The following is a 23,597-nucleotide window of genomic DNA, read 5'->3' as shown; positions in this document are numbered from 1 at the left end:
TTTAGACACATCACATTTATTTTGATAAGAACAGGAAAATGCTAGAAAAAATAATCATACATTGTCAGTGGATTTTAAAAGTTTATAGTTTTTTATAATTTTTTAATTTATGGATCATAAAAAGAGAGAAGGAGAGAGTGAGGGTGAGAAGGAGGGGAATGGGGAGGGGAGAGGGGAGGGGAAGGGAGACAGATAAACAAACACTGATTTGTTTTCCACTTACACATTCATTGGTTGATTCTTGTATGTGCCCTGACTGGGATCAAACCCAAAACTTTGGCATCTCAGGATGATGCTCTTATCAACTGACCTACCTACCTGGCCCGGGAAGTTTACAGTTATTTTGAGAAAAAAATTATTCATTTACATTTGATGTTCTTATGAAGAAACTGTCAGTAAAATTGATTAAAATACTATTAAAATAGAATAACAATATATTTTCACCTTCTGTCTTCTTTGCTACCCAGGAGTTTATGTGTGTCCTGGCCTCCTCTATAGCTTTGAAGAAGTCAAGCTCTTCCATCTCTGCTTGGTAGAATTTGTGGCAGGACTCTTTGAAAGACTGGGATAGACAGCAATGGTCACAAAAACAAGCAACATCACCTGCTTAAACCTTCTTTAAAAAAAATTTATTTATTTATTTTTAGAGAGGAGAAGGGAGAGTGAAAGAGGAAGAAAAACAGCAATGTGTGGTTGCGTCTCGCATGCCCCCTACTGGGGACCTGGCCCAGAATTCATGCATGTGCCCTGACTGGGAATGGAACTGGTGACACTTTGGTTTGCAGGCCCGCACTCAATCCACCGAGCCACACCAGCCAGAACCTAAGTCCTCATTGTGACAAATAGAACATGGATAATTTTATGATTTACATGTAATATGAGGAATGAATATGAGGAATAAAAATATTGGGGAATAAATAAATAAAATAAATAAATAAATAGAAAGATAGATAAATAAGGACTTAACCTGAAATCCATTTTATCAATTTTCAGCTGCATTTGATCTTAGTTTATAAACTAAGTACAATAGTGATCTGATTATCAAATAAACATCATAAGCTGCTATATCCTTAAGGGAGTAGCTGTGTATCAATGAGGTAAATATGAAGACACTAGAATGAGCAACTACAGACTGTCACTCCCAACAAGCCATTGCATTTGTGAAGTGACATCCTACCCACAGCAAGAGCCACGGCTCCCTCTACATTTCAGAACCAGGGCTTATTGGTTTTTGTTTTTTCTACTGGTTCATATAATGTAGAGGAAATGTGTAATTTTTCACCACCACTTCCACCACAATTTTCTGTGAGGATAGAAGTGTTCTAAATCTAAGCCACACATGACAACTGGGCACTAGAAATATGGCTACTCCTGCTAAGTAACTAAACATTTAACTTTGTTTTACTTTAATTAACTATACTGAAATTTAAATAGCTACATGTGTCGAGTGGCAACCATTTTGGGTAGATCATTCTAGAGTGTGAGAGACTCCCTCCAAAAGCTTAAACAATATTTTGTTAAAATAATCTATGAAATGACAATATTAATGAACACCTACATTATGCCATGTAAAAGCAGACAATCTTATGGAAAACAAATGGAATGAAACAACAAATTTGATGACAGGGCAATGTGAAATGGCTTTCTAATCTTTCTTTTGACCAGTTTGCAGCTAAGTACTTAATTCCACTTTTCAGGATGGTTTTTGTATTAAAGAATTTCACATTTCTCTTTCAGTGTAGCAGAAGAAAAGCAACATAGTACAATAGTTACGAACATAAGTCCGGTGACTTAATAGCTGTGTGGCCTTAAAAAAGTTGCTTTGACTCGCAAATTTCCCTGTCCTCCCCTGTCAATGATGACTCAGCAGTGCCTGCATCTCAGAGAGTTATGTTGAGGACCAGGTGAGTTATCATTAGTACTGTTTTATGTAACATTTGAATTCTTGGTATGCTTGACCCACTGTACCAAATGATCTAGTTATATCATCTATTTAACATTCATATAATTCATGCTTTGCCAATTTTTCTGCTGTTCTGTTGTTGTTATTTTTCACTTTTCAGGTATAGTTGACATTCAATATTACATTAGTTTCAGATATCCAACATAGTGATTAGACATTTATACAACTTACAAATTAATTGCCCCCATAAGTCTATGACGTATTTGACACCATACATAGTTATACAATATAACTGACTACATTCCCTATGCTGTCCCTTACATCCTTGTCATTATTTCTAAATTACAATCTGTGTTTTTTAATCTCTTCAACTGTTTCTCCAACCCTCACCCATCTGGCAATCATCACTTTGTTCTCTGTATCTATATGTTTGTTTTTGTTTCATTCATTCATTTATTTTTCTTTAGATTCTACATATAAGTGAAATCATAGTACCTTATTTTGCCGTGTATAATGCACATGTTTTTGCCCAAATTTTTTAGGGAAAAAGAAGGATGAGTGTTATACATGGGTAATACTAATTCATATCTAGATACATGTTTTTAATTCTTTTATTTGTGCTTATGTCTTAAATGTGTAACTCTAGTTGTGTAGCTACTTTTTACATAAAATTTCTCGTACCATAGTATGTTCAAAAATAAAGGAATTATAAAATTCCTTTATAATACAAAAAACAAGGATCTAAATACAAATACATAAAAAATTGAATTAAAACAAAATATGTTTTTCCCTTAAACTTTGGGCCAAAAATGTGGGTATGCATTATACATGGCAAAATACAGTATTTGTCTTTCTCTGTCTGACTTATTTCACTTAGTATCATACCCTTTAAGGTTCACTCATGTTGTCACAAATGGCAAGTTTTGATTTTTGATGGCTGAGTAATATTCTATAGTATATATGTATTACTTCTTCTTTACCCATTCCTCTCTTGACGGACACTTAGGTTGCTCCCATATCTTGGCTATTGTAAATAATGCTGCAATGAACATAAGGGTGCATGTATCCTTTCAAATTAAAGTTCTAAATTTCCTCAGATAAATACATAGAAGTAAAATTTCTGGGTCATATGGCAGTTCTATTTTTAATTTTTTGAGTAACCTCCATACTCTTTTCCATAGTGACTGCACCAATTTGCAATCCCACCAATAGTGGATGAAGGATCCTTTCTTTCCACATCTTCACCAACACTGGTTGTTTGTGGATTTATTGATGATAGCCATTCTGAAAAGTGTGAGGTAATATCTCAGTGGTGTTAATTTGCATTTCACTGATGATTACTGATGTCGACACCTTTTCCTACGTCTATTGGCCATCTGTATGTCCTCTTCGGAGATAATGTCTATTCAGGCCCTCTGCCCATTTTAATTAGATTCTTTTTTGTTTTGTTTTGGGTTTCCTTATTTTTGGTGTTAAGTTGTATGAGGTCCTTACATATTATAGATATTAACTCCTAATCAGATGTATCACTGGAAAATATCTTTTTCTATTCAGTACATTGTCTTTTCATTTTGTTAACTGTTTCCTTCACTGTGCAGAAGCTTTTTACTTTGATGTAGTACCATTTGTTTATTTTTTCTTTTGCTTCCCCTGCTGTAGAAGACATGTCCAAAAATATATTGTTCAGAGTGATTTCAAAAAGTTCATTGCCTGTGTTTTCTTCTAGGATTGTTTGGGCTTCAGGGCTTACATCTAAGTCATTAACCAATTTTGAGTTTATTCTTACATGTCTTATAAGAAAATGATCTGGTTTCACTTTTTGCATGTATCCCAACATCATTTATTGAAGAGACTGTCTTTACCCCATTGAATATTCTCTTCTCCTTTGTCATAGATTAATTGGCCATATTGGTGAGTTTATTTCTGAGCTATTCTGTTCCTTTGATCTATGCATTCATTTTTATACCATTATCATATTGTTTTGATAACTATAGCCTTGTAGCATGGTCTGATATCAGGTAGTCAGCATGACTCCCCAACTTTGTTCTTCAAGACTGCTTTGGCTATTCAGGATTTATTACAGTCTCATAAATATTTTAGGATAGTTAAAACCACAATGAGATACCACTTCACCACTTCATGGCCATTGAGAATGGCCATGATAAATAAAGCAACAAACAACAAGTGTTGGAGAGGTTGTGGAGAAAAGGGAACCCTAGTACACTGTTGGTGGGATTGCAGACTGGTGCAACCACTATGGAAAACAGTATGGAATTTCCTCAGAAAACTAAAAATGGAACTGCCTTTTAACCCAGCAATTCCACTGCTAGGATTTTATCCTAAGAACCCTGAAACACCAATCCAAAAGAATCTATGCACCCCAATGTTCATAGCGCACAATTTACAATAGCCAAGTTCTGGAAGCAACCTAAGTGCCCATCAGTAAATGAATGGATCAAAAAACTGTGGTACATTTACACAGTGGAATTCTATGCAGCAGAAAGAAAGAAGGAGCTCCTATCCTTTGCAACAGCGTGGATGGAACTGGAGAACATTATGCTAAGTGAAATAAGCCAGGTGGTGAAAGAAAAATACCATATGATCTCAGCTTTAACAGGAACCTAAACAGCAAAGCAAACAAGCAAGCAAAACAGAACCAAAGACTGAAATTGAGAACACGCTGACAATGACCAGAGGGGAGAGAGAAGGGGATTATAGGGAGAAAGAGTGAAGGGTTTGCAGGAACAATTATAAAGGACACATGGACAATAACAACAGTGGGGGGGCAGGGTGTGGAAACAGGGGAGGGAGGTGGGGAGGACTGGGGTGGTGGGGAGGGGTGGGGGGGGAAGGCAGAAAACTGTACCTGAACAACAATTTAAAAAATGTTTTAAAAAATTTTAGGATTGTTTAATCTAGTTCTGCAAAAAATGTCCCTGGTATTTTCATTCAGATTGCATTGAATCTATACATTGCTTTGGATATTGTGGACATCTTAATAATATTAATTCTTTCTATCCATGAGAACATCATATCTTTAGATTTATTTGTGCTTTCTCCAATTTCTTTTATCAATGTTTTATAGTTATCAGATACAAGTCTTTCACCTCCTTCGTTATATTTATTCCTAGGTAACTTGTTCATTTTGATGCTTTTGTACATTAAGAAATAATTGTTTCTTAATTTCTCTTTCCAGTCATTATTAGTGTATGGAGATACAATAGAGTTTTGTATATTAATTTTATATCCTGCAACTTTATTGAATTCTTCATTAGTTCTAACAGTATTTTAGTGGAATCTAGGGTTTTCTACATATAGTATCATATTACCTCAATATAGTGACAATTTTACTTCTCCCTTTCCTGTTTGGATGTCTTTTGTTCTTTTTCTTGCCTAACTGCTCTGACTAGGACTTTGGGTCATTGCGTTTTCATTTTCATTGTCTCAAGATATACATATTTTGATTCCTTCCTTGATATTGTGATCAACCAATTGTTTAGTAACATGTTATTTGTCCTCCACCTGTGTGCATGTTTTGTAGTTTAATTTGTATACTTGATTTCTGATTTCATACCACTATGATCAGAGAAGATGTTTGACATGATTTCAATTTTCTTAATTTAATGAGATTTTTTTGTGCCCCAACATGTATTCTATCCTAAGAAATGTTCTATGAGCACTTGAAAAGAATGTATATTCTTTTGCTTTTAGCTGAAATGTTCTAAAGATATCTATTAACCTCATCTGGTCTAATGTGTCATTTATGGGTCCTGTTTCCTTATTGATTTTCTATCTGGCTGAACTATCCCTTGATGTCAATGAGGTAGGTGTTAGAGTCCCCCACTATGACTGTATTACTGTCTATCTCTCCCTTTAGGTCTGTCAGTATTTGACTTGTATATTTAGGTGTTCCTATTTGGGGTGTATAAATGTTTAAAACAGTTATAACCCCTTGTTGGATTGATCCCTTTATCACTATGAAATGTCCTTCTTTGTTTCTTTTTACAGATTTTGTTTTAAAGTCTATTTTGTCTGATACAACTATCGATGCCCTTTTACTTTCATTTTATATTTTATCATTTTTCATTTTTTTTCCAATCCATTTACTTTCAAGTCTATATGTACCTTTCAATCTGAGCCACATCTCTTATAGGCAACCTATGTACAGATCTTTTTTTCTTTTTTTTAGCCATTAAGCCACCCTATGTCTCTTAATTGGTCTGTTTAGCCCATTTACATTTAAAGTAGCTATTCATAGGTATGTAGTAATTGCCATTTTATTGTTTTCTGGTTGTTTTTATAGTTCTCTGTTCTTTTCTTTTGTCTTGATCTCTTCTCTTCAACACTGATGACTTTCTACAGTGTGTTTGTATTCCTTTCTCTTTATTGATTGTATATCTCTTATAGATTTTTGGTTTGTGGTAATGATGTGCTACATACATACCACACTATGTTGACAGCAGTCTATTTTAAGTTGATAGTGGCTTATATTCTAATACATTCTAAAATCACTACATTTTTTACTCAAGCCCTCTATATTTATGTTTTTGTCATTATTTTTACTTCTTTTGGTTGTGTGTTTGTGTGTATTCCTTAATTTGTTGTTATAATCACACGTGATCCTGGGACCCTTTGTGATTATTGAAAGTCCCTTTTTTCTTTATAAATAAGGCTTATAAAAAGATGATAATTAACTAGAAAATCTCTAAGACTGAGTAAACCAAGTTGTAAAAATAAAGTATCACCCTGTGATGTGGCTAGGGCATTTTGGACAGCAATTTCACAATATTCTCTAATATTCACTTAAAAACTTCACTCTCTTACTTTCTTTTACAAGTGCATGTTAAAATACCACACACAATGGCTCAGGTTGGGTACAAACTAAATGCACATCAATGGAAGAAATGATTACAGGACACCCATACTTAGAAAGAGCAGATAACATACCTCAACAAAATGAAGGCCATATATGACAAACCCACAGCCAACATCATACTCAATGGGCAATATCTAAAAGTGTTTCCCTTAAAACCAGGAACGAGACACAGATGTCTGCTCTCAACAATCTTACTCAACATAGTACTAGAAGTCTTAGCCACAGCAATCAGACAAGAAGAAAAAATAAATGGCATCCAAACTGGACAGGAGGAAGTACAACTGTCATTATTCACAGATGACATGATATTGTATATAGAAAACCTTAAAAACTCCACAAAAAAGCTACTAGATCTAATAAAGGAATTTGGCAAAGTAGCAAGATACAAAATTATTCAGAAACCGGTGGCATTTCTGTACACCAATAACAAACTATAAGAAAGAGAAACTAAGAAAATAATGCAATTTACTATTGCAACAACAAAAATAAGAAACCTAAGAATAAATTTAACCAAGGAGGGAAAAGACCTGTATTTGGAAAACTAAAGGACATTGAAGGAAGAAATTGAGAAAGATACAAATAAGTGGAAGCATATATCATGTTCATGGATTAGAAGAATTAACATCATTAAAATATCCATACTATCTAAAGATTCCATACTAGCTAGAGATTCAACACAATTCCTATTAAAATATCAATAGCACATTTCACAGATCTAGGAAAAAATTCCAAAAATATATTTGGAACCAAAAAAGACCCCAAGGAGCCTCAGTAATCTTGAGGAAAAAAAAAACTTGGAGGTAACACAATACCTGATATGAAACTATACAAGGCCACTGTAATCAAAACAGCCTGACACTGGCATAAAAACAAGCATATAGATCAATGGCACAGAACAGAAAGCCCCAAAATCAACCATGGCTGTGTGGTCAATTAATATCTGACACAGGAGGCAAGAGCATAACATGGATGAAAAACAGTTTCTTCAACAAATGGTTTTGGGAAAATTGCACAGGTACATGAAAAAGAATGAAACTGGACTACCAACTTACAGTATACACAAGAATAAATTCAAAACAAATAAAAGACTTAAATATAAGTCAAGAAACCATACAAATCCTAAAAGAAAACATAGGCAGTAAAATCTCAGTCAATTCTCGTAACAATATTTTGCCAATGTTTCCTAGGGTAAGGGAAACAAAGGAAAAAAATAAACAAATGCAACTATTTAATACTTCAAACTAAAAAGCTTCTGCACAGCAAAAGAAACCAACAGCAAAATAAAAAGGGAATCCACTGTAGAACATATTTACAGAACATATTTACCAATGATACATTTGAAAAGGGGTTAATTTCCAAAGTATATAAAGAACTTAACACAGGTCAACACCAGGAAGACAAACAATACAATTTAAAAATAGACAAAGGACCTGAGTAGACACTTCTCCAAAGAGGACATAAAGATGACCAATAAACATATTAAAAATGATTAGTGTCATTAATCATCAGAAAGATGCAAATTAAAACCACAATGAGATATCATCTCGTACCTGCCAGAATGGCTGCCAACAATAAATCGACAAACAAGTGCTGGCAAGAATGTAGAGAAAAGGGAACCCCAGTGCACTGCCGGGGGGAATGCATACTGGCACAGCCACTGTGGAAAACAGTATGGAGTTTTCCACAGTGTCTGTGGAAAAATGGAAGAATGGAACTGCCTTTTGACCCAGAGATCCTACTCCTGGGAATATATCTTAAGAATCCTGAAATACCAATTCAAAAGAAAATAGGTACCCTTAATTCATAGCAGCATTATTTACAATAGCCGCGATCTGGAAACAGCTCAAGTGCCCATCAGATGAGTAGATTAAAAAGTGTGGTACATTTATACAATGGAATACTATGCAGACATAAAAAGAAAGAATTCTTATCTTTTTTACAGAATGGAGAATGGATGACCTGGAGATTATTAGGCTAAGTGAAATAAGCCAGTCAGAGAAAGACAAATACTGCATGATCTCACTTACACGTGGAATGTAATTAACAAAATTAAACTGATGAATAAAATAGAAACAGAGACATGGACATGAACAGACTGACAGCTGTCAGCAGGGAGGACTGACTAGATGAAAGAAGGTGAAGGGATTAGCCAAAGAACATGTATGTATTGCCCAAATACAGACAACAGTGTGGTGATGGCCAGAGGGAAGGAGTTTTAGAGGTTGGGTGGATATGGGCAAAGTGGGGGAAAATGGGGACATCTGTATTAGTGTCAACAACAAAAATAAAGTAAAAAAAAGAGAAAAATAAAAGAATACCAGACAACGAAAAAGAGAAAACAAAAATAAATTTAAACAAACAAACAAACAAACAAAACCCCCAAAACTAAGGCCCTGGCTAGGTGACTCATTCAGTGGGAGCACTTTCCCATACACCAAAAGGTTGCCAGTTCAATTCCTGTTACAGCACATTCTTTGGTTGCTAGTTCGATCCCCAGTCAGAGTACCTAAGGGAGGCAACTGTTGGATGATTCTTTTTTACATTGATGTTTCTATTCCTCTTTCCTTCTCATTCTGTCTCTCTCTCTCCTCTCCTCCACTTTAAAAACAGTGAAAGTATTCTCCTGTGAGGGGAAAAAAGCTAAGAAAAAATAGCGAAAAAAAAAAAGAATACCAAATAATAGTTAAAGTGTAAGGCAAATCCACATATACTAAGATGCAAAGAATTTAAGTCATAGTGTTAGTTGGAAAGAAATAAACTACAAAAGAATATGTATGGTATAATGGCATTATACAGGGAAAACCCCCACAAAACAAATTCCTATATTTATGGGGATATACACTTCAAATCTATAAATGCTCTTATATGGGGGAGGGGAGCAATAGGGTATGGAAAAGAAGATTTGAGGGCTCTTACTTTGTCTGCTTTTTTGTGTTTTTAAATAAGAAGTCTATATTTACATACCACCTAAGTGTTTTTTGAAAAATGGAAAGCAGTATTAAAAAAACCAATATACTTACACAAATAAGAACTTAAAAGATTTCTGAGTTGGAATAAACAAAATATTTACATGTGCAAAAAGTTTAACATCTCACACTGTACAAAAAATTACCAATAAATAAAAAATAATCATTAGAAATACCATTTTGATCATTTCTTTGTTTTGGCCAAATCATCTTGAATTGTACTGTGCTGTATGTTAGTTTTTAAAAAATAATAATTCACTTAAGCTGAATTAGTATTTAGACAGTATTTGTGATAAGGGTCATTTTACAGAGGGTAAAACTGGGAGTTAAAGGAAGTGTGTGAGTCCTGAGTTCATGTAAATCTATGCAAATTTATAGCCCACCAGCTTTCTAGTGCACCACATGGCCCCCTCTCCCCACCACATTGTGGTCTTTCATTACTTGGTGAAAAATGGCAAGTATAACTTACTGAGTTGAAAGCATAAGACTTTTCTCCAAAGAGCCTGTTGGCAGTTCTAAGCAAGTACTGTGTGTCCGTCCTGTTAACTTCAGTGAGAAGTGATTGGAAACCTTGGTGGACATCTTCACCTCCGCCTCCGCTCTTACTTAAAGAAAGTGCCTAAAATAAAAAACAGAATAAAAATGTTCAACTCCAGTAACGCTTGGACTTCAGGAAATTGGATACAACACTAAACTCTGTCTAAGAATTGTACAGATCCTCACTACAGCTTAAAAGAAGATTCATTCAATTAAAGGCAGAAAGTAATTTGAAAGCCACTCTATCCCTATAATACTTCCTGCATGGAGTCAGAGCCCTGTCTGCACTGGCAGGAGAAGAAAATGCCCCTCGCAAACCCGGGTGCTGGGTGCTCAATTCTTGTAGTCTATCTAAAAATAAGGCTGTCAACGTGGCTTTTCATTCTAGTAAAGACAGGCCACTCCTGATACCAAAAGGTGCAGCCTCTCCCATGGTCCTGGGTCCAGACTGGCCCTGTGATTGCTCTAACCACAGAATGAAAGAGAAGTGACACTGGGTCTTGAAAGGCCTGGCAGCTTCACAGTCGTTCTCCTGTACCCCAGCCACCATGCTATAAGGAAGTTCGAGCTGTTCTGCGGAAGTCATGTAGAAAGCCCTGGAGAGCAGCACACAGGCAGAGAGCCACTTGTAGAATGGCGGCCTCAGCCAACAGCCAGCACCGAGGCCCCAGACATGTGATAGAGGCCTTTCTTGGACCATGAGTGATCCCAGCTGGCACCCTGGGGTCAGGCCACAAAATCTGAAAAATAATCAACCATTGTCATTTTGTTTCACAGCCACAGAAGATCCATGCAACAATCTAGACATGGCGTTGTGCCATAACAAAAACCTACAGCGTGTCAAGCACTTGCTTCAAACCTGGGCAGCTGACAGAGGCTGAATGAAAGGGGTCAGGAGACTGTGAGTCCTCCTAGAGGCTAGGAGGACAGTGAAGACATTCCTACTGAAGGCTGGAGAAAAGAAGATCATGCATGTACTGGCAGAAGGACTGGACAGACTATTACCTGCAATGAAGGGAAAGGTTGGACGTTTTGCCAATGAATCATGTACCTGGTTAAGGAGATGTCCACAAAATGTGTGGGGTTTTTTTAGCTCCCTGGGATGAAGTATGGGAATGTAAGCATGAGCTAAAAAAAAAAATTGTTTCATTTTCAAGCAGAATTTAAAAGAAATATTTCCAATGTAGGACTTGCTGGGTAAAAAATAAAAATGTTTCTAATGTTTCTTATTCCCAGCCTCTCCAGCAGGCAAATGATTTAAAACTAAGAAGTGATCTCAGGGCAATGGTCAAATCCAAGCCACAGACCCCAAGGGCCAGATAAAGATGTTTGGTTTTTTTTTTTAATTAATTAATTTATTTATTTTTAGAGAGGGAAGGGAGGGAGAAAGAGAGAGAGAGAGAAACATCAATGTGCGGTTGCTGGGGGCCATGGCCTGCAACCCAGGCATGTGCCCTGACTGGGAATCGAACTTGCGATGCTTTGGTTCGCAGCCCGCGCTCAATCCACTTAGCTATGCCAGCCAGGCAAGATGCTTTGTTAAAACCTTAGAAATATTAAGAAAATGCCTCACAGATCCTCTTGCTAGGCAAACAGGCCTTCTAAGCATCTTAAGGACATTGTCCCCCAGCCCAGAGTCCTGCCTCAAACAGGTATTAGACATGTGCTTTTGTCCAATGAAGCAGATTTAAGTTATATAGAAATCCCACAACTGTTTAGAATACCTGCTAACACCTTTTCTTAGACTTCCAGCCTCCAGAACTGGGAGGAAATAAATTTCTGGGGGTTTTTTTAATGCGTTTTTTCTGAAACATTTTATTTATTTATTTATTTTTAGGGAAAGGGAGGGAGAGAAACATCGATGGGTAGTTGGTTGCCTCTTGTGCACCCCCTACTGGGGACCAGGCCCCCAACCCTAGCATGTGCCCTGACTGAGAATTGAACCAGCGATCTGTTTGTTCACAGGCTGGTGTTCAATCCACTGAGAAACACCAGCCAGGGCAAATTTCTCTTGTTTAGACCACTTAGTGTGTGGTACTTGGTTATGGCAGCTCTAGCAGTGTGAGACACCTCCCTTTATAATATGTAAAGGGCATGTCCACTGCATATTGTCACCACTACATATTGGGAGGTGAGGGGGCAATAATTTTTCTGTAGTTCACAAAGCTCTGCACCCAGGAACCACATTGAGTAGCCCAACAGTCCTCTTCTAAATTTCAAGCCTGAGTATGGCCCCATGATGATATTAGACTCTGTGGTCTTGGAAGGGTTAAGTGTATCTTACCTTGCAAGGGCTGTGAACCACTAGGAGCCAGAAGGCAGACCATGGCTCTCAGGGAGGGTCCCCAATGAGCTGTGTCTTCAGTGTTCATGCCCTGTACAGCCCCTCTGGGGGCTGACTCTGGCCATGTGACTGGCTTCAGTGAGTAGGGCATGAGAAAGTGGGACAGAACAGAGGCTTGATGAGTACTTGCACACTTAAGCTTGTCCTCTTATAAGCTAGACACTGTCCTATGAAGAAGCCCAAGTACCCTACCAAAGAGACACCATGTGGTGGGAGGCCTAGGGGCCGAGGCAGTCCACAGAGGAGGCCACCTGGATGGAAGAGGCCCGAGGCCCCACGCCAGTGACTCAGCAGAGCCAAGTGGAACAGAAGCACTACCCAGTCCATCCAGAGTAAATCTTCATCTTAAGTGCTAAGTTTTGGGGTGGTAGTTACTCAACACAAATAACTGAAACACCACTGAAAGGTTTTACAGTTAAATAAGAAAATTAAAATAAATTTTTTAACAAGTGAAAAGCATTTAACAATACCCAAAGACTACCAGAGGACTCAACCTGGACCTTGTGACTTTGTATCTACTCACAAACTCCTAGACAAACAATTACCAGGTGGTGGTGAAATCACTCATTCTCCTGACGAGAGGGTGCCACTCCACCCCTAACGGATCAGGGGTGCTCACCCCAAGGCACTTGCACAGGGCTAACATGTCCCTCCCTGGCAACATTTTACCCACACCCCTGCAACACTACCAGAGAGTAAGTCCTTTGGGATTGGAAAGGTGGAAGAACAGTTAACTGACAAATTAATAGTGTTTACTGTTGTCCAGAAATGGCGTCAGACACATACCTGGACCATCTGGGCAGCGGTGTTTCCCTTTGCCCCCAGGAGGACCATGGCCAGGGCAGAGGAGATGCTCATGGGAGAGAAAAACATATTTTTGGAGTTGTCTTCACCCAGCTTTCTCAACAGGTTTAAGGCAAAAGTACCATTTGCCTCCGACAGAGCATCCATGATGGCGAGTCTGAAACAATGGACTTAAAATCAGCATCGCATAAATACAGGTTTACACGTTGACTGCAACTCACTATGTTCATAGTTACCACTGACACTTCGGGTCTATCAGCAAATACATGCACATACAAAACTCTATTTCTTTGGGGCAAACCTCAAAATTATTTTGTGTGTTTCTAATATTAAGTAAAAAGAAAATTACAGTTCAGTTTATAATGTGATCCTGGTTTGTGGGGGGAAGGAGGAGAACTTATACCTCCACACTTGTCTGTGAGCCCAGAGAAAATGGAGAAAGATAGACACTCAGCCACTTACCCTAGTTAGCTTCCCCGGGGGAGAGATCCATAAAGGAGTTATGCACTTTTAGTTCTGTTTCTGTACTGTTTGGTGTGTTGTATGGGCTTATAAGCATTACTTTATAATTTAAAAATCACTCCTAATGATAAATTCAATCACAAAGTAACATAAGAAAAGATGGTTAAATGTTTTTATAATATAGAAGAGAAGACTCCATTTTAGGGTACCCTGAAGTCTTAAGACAAAAGAGATGTAAGCCACTGTAAAAAAAATGACATTAGCTATAGATTAAGGGGGTGGGAGAAGCTAAAGCAGGGCCAGCTCTGGGGTAAGCACAGAGTCAGCAAGGAAGTGTCTGCACCTGTGGATTAGCTGTGGACTGGCAAGTTCATGTGTGAAGAACAAGTCAGGCTCCTGAGGTCAAGATAGTGGAGGCTCCTGGGGTTTGATGGCTCCTGGCTATTATCTCTTTTGGATAATTTTGGAAATAGCCACTTAGAAATTAATCCTAAATCCCAACACTGGATACACAGGAGAATGAGCAGTCTTTTTTTTTGTCAGAGCTGGTCCACAGCTATTAACAGGCTAAGTGTTGTGTCTCTCTCACTCGATGACTGCTGTCATTTTAATTTAAAACATCTCAAATTTTTTCTTGTCACAAGCTAAGGAGCAAGACACACTGAACTCGGGGCCAATGCCCTATCTTTGGACTGCTACCCTAAAAGTCGTTACTCAAGAGAGAGCCTGAAGGGTGCATCTAGGAGGAACCAGTAGCGAGGACAAAGGCAGTGAAGGGCCTGTCAGTCAGGAGTTGCAGATACAGCATAGCAGGCCCCGGAGGAGGGGTCTCTGAGGGAACAGCATCTTTTAAAACATTGACCAAACTAGTATTTCCCAGTTAGGAGAGTGGGGAAATGACTCATCTGAGCAGTGAGTGGGAACCTACAGAACAAGAAAAGGGGAAAGCAAGAGCAGCAGTTTTGGGGTATGAAGGGAGGTATCTAACTGAAAGACCTGTGAAGACTGCAGAGCTAACCCATTCTTCCCCAGCACACCTTTCCATTTGTAACTGTGATCACCAAATAACATAATGGCCCCAAAACTATGAAGAGGACCAAGGTTTTGCCACCTGGAAGCTAGCTGCCTTTTGGGATACTGATTTTAAGGTGGTTATTAAGAAACAAAGACTCAAAAAGAACCTTTGACTTTCTCCCTTTTCTGCCTAAGAGATGCAGAGGGAAACTGCACCTTCAGGAAGGAAACCGAGGATGTTCACTTCAGCCTAATTTGAATTAAGAATGACATACAGGAAGGCATCAAGCAGGGGCCTGGTAGCCAGATTACCCCATGTCCCCTTGAGGCAAAAATCTGCCTGCCATGTGTGTTTGGCTGTTCCTCAATTACCTGTAAGTGGCCCATTCCCACTTCTGAAATCTAAAAACCCACTCCCCACCCTTTCTCCTTTGTCCAAAATGAAAATATATACCAAATTTTGCCTCATTCTCTTTGGAATTTTCACGCTTATGTGAATTCCCCATGGACTTGTATTAAAATTTGATTTTATACTGTTGATCTATCTCAGTTGATTTGATTAAAGCCCAGCTAGAAGAACTTAGAAGGTGAAATAAAAAGTATTTTTTCACTCCTCATAGCTGAATAAGGTGTCCCCATTTAAATCCATATAACCTGTTATTCTTCATTTATATAGCAAAAGAGAATGCAGATGTGATTAAATTAAGGACTTTGAGATGAGATTATCACTGAGATAGGGAAGATCATTCAAGTGGTCCCTAAATGTAGTCACTTGAATCCTTACAAGAGGGAGGCAGAGGGGAATTTCACTGAAGAAGAAGGCACTATGAGGACTGAAGCAAGATGCTGCCCTACTGACTTGGAAACTCAGGGGAGGGGAGACAACCAGTGAGTGCAAGGAACGCAGCTCTAGAAGCTATAAGTTCGAAAAGATAGATTCTCCTCTTCAGCTTCCAGGGGGAGTGAGACCCTCCGTGCCAACACCTCAGTTCCACTCAGTGAAACCTATTTCAAACTTCTCTGGCCTTAAGAACTATGAGAGAATAAACAAACTGAGTTTGTGGAAATTTCTCACAGGAGCCACTGGACACTAATTAATTAATATAACTGATACATTTGTTTACTGTCCTTGTTTAAACATTTTGTTTTCAAACTCTTCTTTACTCATTATACAGAATATTGGGGCACTGACTATCCCTGGTTTGCTGAGACTTTCATACACATCTTAGATCACTATCGCATCTTGTCATGTAGGGTGAGCTCCCACGTATAATGCGCACTCACATTTTTGGCCCAAACTTTCAGGAAAAACTCTTTCATTTCAATTTTTTCATTTAATTCTTTATTTACTTATATTTAGAAAAAAAACGAGGATCATATTCTAGGGTATAATTTTGCATATGGGTATTGTTATTGCTTTTTAGAGTTATACTTTTAACACATAAGCACAAATAAAGGAATTACAAACATTTATATGGGTACGGTATTAGTATTATCCATGCAAAATGCACATCTTCATTTTTCCCTCAAAAATTTGGGCAAAAGCTCTGGCTGGTATGGTTCAATGGATTGAGTGAAGGCCTGCCAACCAAAGGGTTGCTGGTTTGATTCCCAGAGCACACACCTAGGTTGCTGGCCAGGTCGCCAGCAGAGGGCATGTGAGAGGCAGCCACACACTGATGTTTCTCTCCCTCTCTCCCTCCCTTCCCTCTCTCTAAAAATAAGTAAATAGAATTTTTAAAAATTAAAAACGTGCCTGGCTGGCATAGCTCAGTGGATTGAGTGCGGGCTGTGAACCAAAGTGTCACAGGTTCGATTCCCAGTCAGGGCACATGCCTGGGTTGCAGGCCTTGGCCCCCAGCAACGGCACATTGATGTTTCTCTCTCTCTCTCTTTCTCCTTCCCTTCCCTCTCTAAAAACAAATAAATAAAATCTTTAAAAAAAATTAAAAATGCAAAAATTTGGGCAAAAATTTTGCACACTATACACAACAAAATACATGTAATTTTTAATGAGAATACAATGGACCATATACATTATTAAAATGATTCTGCATAGAATTGATGCTTTGATGATACAGAAATAACTTGAAGATTTTGCAGTGCCCTGGAAAAAGTGATATAAATAAAAGTAGGCATTATACAAAACTGATGCAAAATTACATGTATTTTTGGTTATCTGGATTTTATATCAGGAAAAGCTGCCTGCTTATCAATTTTCAGAAAAACAGCTGCTGATAAAACTGTTACCATTAGTACTTAGCTAGAAATGGGGAGCAAAGGGACTTAGACATTGAACTCAATAAAATAGGGAGCATGAGCCTGTTTGCCTCACCAGGAAGCTACAGCTTTTCACACTCCAGGGTACTACAGAACTACTCATCCAAGGGGATTAACAGCCCCCCTTCCACCCTCTAGTATGGGATTGTTGGGGAATGTCGGGGGAAGCTGCTGGGCTATAGAGGTCTGTCAGTCTAACTAGGGGTGTAAACCCATCCAAAGCCCAAGAAAATTTAGGAAGTTGATTAGTCATTTTGAAAAGACACCTGGTCCATCCCAAACCCAAGCTAATAGAATCCCAGGGGAACAAAAATCTCTCTCTCCCCCCCCCCCCCAACCAGGTAATGCACTTGCACTAGCCTGCTCTCTCCATAACCACGTGGCCTTAACAGCCACATGGCCCATGGCAGTGGAACTCCAATGCAGGCTCCCAGAAGGAGCCTAAACACCGCAGCACAGCAATGGACTACAGCGGAAACACACGCTAAACTGGCCAGATGCTGGACTGGACTGAACTTTAATATGGAGTCCAGAAACTCTACACAGTGACCTTCGTCCTAGCCCTATTGAAGACATGATTGGACCTTTTCCATGGCAAGACAGATGGAGATGGGGACATTGGGAAGTCAGGAAGGGAACCCCCTTAATTTTACATCATCAGTAAAGCTCACCATGGAGCCCACCCTCCCATGCAGGTCTCAGGAAATTCTTTTCCTCCAGGCACTGGAAGAACTTATTTTCCACCAATAAAAAAATGGTGAAACTTCTGAATTAGTAATTAGAAAAGAAGGAGATATCCCAAAGCAAGACACACAATCTTGAACATTCCTAATACAATCAAATGTCAAGACTCAGACAAGTGTCTGTGGACCCATTCCACCACACTGGTCATCTCTTGCCTGGGACAGGGACACCTCTGGCTTTGGCCCTAAAATGGCTCAGCCCACATAGAGAGGTTGCTGGGTCATGTAGCCCCTAGTCACTCAGCCTCTTCCAGATGAACTGAGAAAGCACAGAGTGTTAGGACCCTGGCATATTAGGTTTGTTCCAAGTTCAACTGGCCAAGGAAAGATCCCCCTCATTACGCCACACAAAACTGTTACCATCCACACACATTTTCCCCTTAAATGTTGAAGGAGTATTAATGCAAATGGAAATGCCAACCTAAGAAAGACCATTAATAAAACACTATGTATCTGATAATGTCCCTAACAAATCTGTTTTAGACTCTGACCTTTCTGTTACTGATATCAAAAAGGCCCACCTGCCTTCCCTCTCCTACAGGGTAGGCACTAGCCTGACCAGCCCTCAGCGCTCTACTGCTGCTAAGAGAAATCAGTGCATTTTTGTTTCTTTTTGTCATGGAAATTTGAAACTAAAAGATCAACAGTTCCTCAACATAAAGCAGGTTCAGTCTCCTGAAAAATACTGAACTAAAAAAAAAAAAACAAGGACATTCAGAGGAAAAGGGAAGAGTCAGGAAGGAGGCAGGGTGTACATTCCCAGCTCTGGAACCCTGCCTGAATAAAGTACTTGACTTCTGTTCCCTGTATGAGAAAGGGGCTTCTGTTTTCCCTTCTGTCTTTAATATCCAACAGTTATTAACATTAATGCAGAAGAGGAACAAAAACAGCTCAAACTCCAGAGCTCATGAAAGTCCGTAACAGCATTACATTTGAAGGGAATCAAAGTTTTGCCACCCTTAAGATGCCTTTCAGGACAATTGATTTTAACCTGTTAAGAAACGAAACTCAGAAAAAACCTCTGACCCTCCCTCCTTTCCTGCCCAAGAGATTCAGACAGAGAAACTGGCTTCTGGAAGGAGATCTGAGGATGTCACTTTAGCCTGATTCTTATTAAGTATGATAAACAGGAAAGCTTCAGGCAGGGGCAAATAGCTAGATACCCGCCTTGTCCCACTGTTTCTGATTTGCTTGGCAAAATTCTCCTGCCATGTGTGTTCCACTCTTCCTCATCTACCTGTAAACCACCCCCCCTCTCGCTTCTCATATCTAAGACCCCTATCCCCCCATTTTCTCCTTTGTCCAAAAGTACCTTACATACCCAAGGTTGCCTCATGATCTTTGGAATTTTCAAACCTATGTGAGTTCCTCATGCACATGTATTAAAACTTTGATTTTCTCCTGTTAATTTGTTAAGTTAAGTATTAGCCCAGCTAGAAGAACTTAGAAGGTGAGAAGCATTCATTCTTTTAGCTCCCACACATTTCTCAGTTGAAGATGACTGCTGATAGCCTTTAAAGGTAAAATTATTTTCATGTCCTATAAAAATTGCTAAATAAATAAGAAACAATAAATCAACAATGCCCTGGAGGTTTATCCAAGGTACGCAGGATAATTGGTTAGCAGAAAATACGTTCACTATAAAATAACTGGATATTCCTGTTATGATAAAGGTCCTTAAACAGAAAATACTTTCCATACTTCCTTAACATGACAAAGATTACCTCCTTTAGCAGCCACCATCATCACTGATAAAATATTAGAGGTGGTTCTCTTGTTTCCCAAACAGATACATGATATAGACATCTGTTATCTGATACTCGTGTAACTTTGTTCTAATAGTTCTGGCCAAGACAAAAAGAACTCATGAAACATAATTAGAAGGAAATCAGCAATAAAACAAAATAAGCATAATTAGCAAACTATGTAATGGCCTATTTAAAAGGCAACTAAAACCAATGAAATACTTTTTATTTCTTTTTTAAAGATTTTATTTACTCATTTTTTAGAGAGAGGGGGGAAGGAGGCAGAAAGGAAAAGTAACATTGACAGGTTGTCTCTTGCATGTCCCCAACTGGGGATGTGGCCTGCAACCCACACATGTGCCCTGACTGGGAATCAAATCAGTGACCTTTTGGTTCTTAGGAGGAAGCTCAATCCATAGAGCCACACCAGCCAGAGCATGGAATACTCTTAAATTTAATAAGAGAATGCAGTAAAATGGGCTTCAAAAAGTTGATTAAGAAAACCAACTAAAAAAGACTGCAGTAGAAATAGGTACCAAGGATAGTAGCAAAACATTTACCAAATAAAGAAATAATGAAAAAAAAAAGTTTAAGAAAAACAGCCCTGACCCAGTGTGGCTCAGTTCAGTTGGGCATCATCCCACAAAGCAAAGGGTCACCAGTTCAATTCCCCATCAGGGAACATGCCTGGGTTGCAGGTTTGGTCCCTAGTCAGGGCTTGTGCAAGAGGCAACTGATTGATGTTTCTCTCTCACATCAATGTTTCTCTCCCTCTCTTTTTTCTTCTCTTCCCCTCTCTAAAAAGAAATATTTTTTAAAAAAGAAAAAGAAAATAATAGCTATTATATTACAAAGTTTTAACTTCAGAAAATAAACATTTTTGAGTATATATTATGCACTAGGTCCTATGTTAGCACTTTTCCTAAAAGATCCTTACAACCCTGTGAGTCATGTTGAGAATATCATCATTGGACAAGCAAAGAAATCAAGTCTTAGTTCTTTGAGTGCCTTATCCCTGCAGTCACAGGACTGCAAGTCACAGAGAGAGGGTTGGAAACCAGGTGTGTGGGACTCTGGAGTTCACTCTCTTAATCACTATGTTAATATTGCCTCTCCCCACCCTATTTCTCTAGTTTTCTGTGTATGTGTGGCAACCTTTCCCCAAATGTTCTACTGTTCTACATGTCAGTCAAACCTTTTTGGTAATTCCTTCACGTGCTCAGATATATTGAATAGTCTACTGGCTCCCTTCTCCTCTCCCAATCTCTCACCCTGCTAGTGAACAAAGGGGTTTTCATTTTCAAAGAGGAATTTTCATAGACAGAGAATGGCATTTCCTATTAAAATACTTTAGTTAATGGTCAATTGTCAGTCTGGTGAAAATACTGTTTTCTCAAACAAAGCATACTGCTTACACAACAAAGAAATTATTTTTTCTTAAAAATTTAAGCATTGGTTACCTATATTAATAGATCAGACTTTTTAATTCAGTAAACACCTTTTAAACCAAACTTAAAAATTTCAACCAATCTTAGCAAACATTTAAACTTCTATAAACCTAATAAATCAAAACTCACAAATCTAGTAAGCGAGAATCATCTAACACCTTCAAACATGTTTAAAAACACACAAAAAGGTACAATTATCACAAAACATATTTCTATACCTGTATTTATTAAGTCCAGAACAAAGGTATTAAAACCATGGGTTTAATTTACCCTGTCTTTGTTATATATTTTTATACTTTTCCCAAGGCATTAGTAATGCTTATTCTGGGGTCTTTATGCTACCCCAGGTGCTTCTCAAGCCCAGCACTCGTTGGGAGCTAAGGACATTTGAGTACTTGGGACAGTTTTATGATTCCAGTTTCCCCTTCACAGAGATTTTACAAGGCCTCAGCCAAACACCAAATGTCAGTGTCTTGTAGCATGGTGTCTTTCCTTAAAACGAAGTATCGTTTGAGTTTTCCTCTGTCTGGGTTGTAAAACTTGGTTATATAATTTGGCTTAAACACTTTTAGTTTAATTTTTAGGCCTTTCAGATCATTTGTGTAACTACTGTGCTTCTTGGCGGAGGAAACTGAAATAATCAAACTGCTTACATAGCAATCATGGATGGATCATCACACAGCATTTCCTGAAACATTAGTGAAGCGTATCTTGTGTCTTTTAACACATACCTTGTTTGCCCCATCTGAACTTACTAATGGACTCATGGCTTTTTACAAGTAATATATTTCAGTTAGCTGATGTTTGTTTTCTCCTTGGTTCTCAGAGTGTCATAACTGGGATGGTGGGTTCTCTTTAATTGGTTACTTTTTCTTGGGATGTAGTGATCTCAAACATCCCTGCATTGCAGCAACAATGAAGTCTTACATGAACATTTGAATTTCTTACTAGTCTAAACACACAGGTATCAGACCTTCTCCAGGTTTGGGGTTTTTTTTTTTTTAAACACACAATACTTAAGAAACTGTTTTTTGTGAGAGTGCAACTTAATGCAGGCACAGAGTCAACACAAAGGACAAACAACAAAATACAACAAACAACAACATCTTGCTGCATTTTGTTGCAGCCTGTGAGTCCATGTGGCCCCCAGTGTCCACCTGTCCATCCCATACTGAGCTGTCAATTCATCTAGCAGCTATCATCCCATAGCTCCTCCTGAGCTTGAACCAGACAAAGCAAATCATTCCAGAGGAGTTGTAAAGTACAATATCTGAATTCTCAAGGAACTTACAAGTTTTGGTGTTTTTTGTGGGCCACACCAGTCCGAAGGCTGGATAGAGGTTTTTCTTCAAGTACCTAAAATATCACGCCATGGAGAAGGACCAAATTTTTGCCTCACAAAATATGCCTTTTGGGATATTGATTTATAAGATGGTTATTAAGAAACAAATGACTGAGAAAGACCGGTTCAATTCCCTCCCTTCACCTGCCTGTAGGAATTCAGACATAAAAACCTGCTAAAGGAAAGTAGTATCATCTTAGCATCAAAATATAAACTAACAGTGGTGGGGAATAAACCCAGCAAAGCCTGTTTGTTGTGCTCCCTTTGTGCCCCATTGTCTCTGGGCAGACCTGCAAGAATATGTTTGTTTACCACTTATTTGCTCTTTCTCACCTACATTTGAATTGCCTGCTTTCCCTTTAAAATCCCAGACCCCTTCCTCCCTTATCTCACATAAAAAAAAAAACCTTTAAGAAATATTTATTCACTAGCAGAAAAACTAGGTATTAAGGCCTTTTCTTAGTATACAAGTTTGTATGTGTATGAATGCAGGTGTGTGTATATACACAAGTCTCGAAAATCTTAGCTCCATTTTTCCTTACAGTATCACAAGTGACTTGGAATAGTTAATGTTCATAATTCATTTTATCCAATGGATCAAATCTTAATGATTTTTAAAAGGTGTTACTAAACCCTGGCTGCTGTGGCTCAGTGTATTGTGTGCCAGTCAGAGAACTGAAAAACTGCAGGTTCCATTCCCAGTCAGGGCACATGCCTGAACTGTAGGCCAGGTCCCCAGTAGGTGGTGCATGAGAGGCAACCACACATTGATGTTTCCCTCTCCTTCTCCCTTCCCCTCTATCTAAAAATAAATAAAATATTTTTTTAAAATGTTACTAATTGTACCTCTTGCCTTCCTTCATTAAGGATGTCTTAATCTCCCACAAAATTCAACTATTTAAAGATTGGTTTAATGGAGACTTGGGCTTCTGCTTTGTCCCTACCTTTGTTTTCTGGGTGTGTGTGTGTGTGTGTGTGTGTGTGTGTTTAACTTCTCTGACCAGCAGTTAAGTAATATGTTAGCAGACAACTATTCCTTCTACTTTACAAGTTTACTATAAACATTAAATAAACTAAGGTCTTGCACACAATGGGTAGTCAATAAATGGTGGGGAAATTATACATTATTTTCT

The 23,597-nt window shown here is 38.3% G+C and overlaps 1 protein-coding gene across 4 annotated transcripts in view; it reads right to left on the bottom strand.

The window, feature by feature from the left end:
• LOC123820809 (serpin B6-like) overlaps positions 1-23,597 on the bottom strand; it is a 32,702-nt gene that overhangs the window by 6,337 nt on the left and 2,768 nt on the right. For all 4 annotated transcript variants that reach the window (XM_045841767.1, XM_045841766.1, XM_045841768.1 and 1 more), the window contains 3 exons: positions 13,413-13,587; positions 10,215-10,364; positions 445-562 (listed from right to left, as the gene is read on the bottom strand). In XM_045841767.1, coding sequence (XP_045697723.1) covers positions 445-562; positions 10,215-10,364; positions 13,413-13,577 — 433 coding nt within the window. In that variant the 5' untranslated portion in view covers positions 13,578-13,587. The remainder of the gene's footprint in view (positions 1-444; positions 563-10,214; positions 10,365-13,412; positions 13,588-23,597) is intronic.

Source organism: Phyllostomus hastatus, unplaced genomic scaffold (assembly GCF_019186645.2).
Source record: "Phyllostomus hastatus isolate PE091 unplaced genomic scaffold, TTU_PhHast_1.1 phas_contig_37, whole genome shotgun sequence".
Taxonomy (NCBI): Eukaryota; Metazoa; Chordata; class Mammalia; order Chiroptera; family Phyllostomidae; genus Phyllostomus; species Phyllostomus hastatus.
This window is presented reverse-complemented; position numbering and strand designations above follow the sequence as displayed.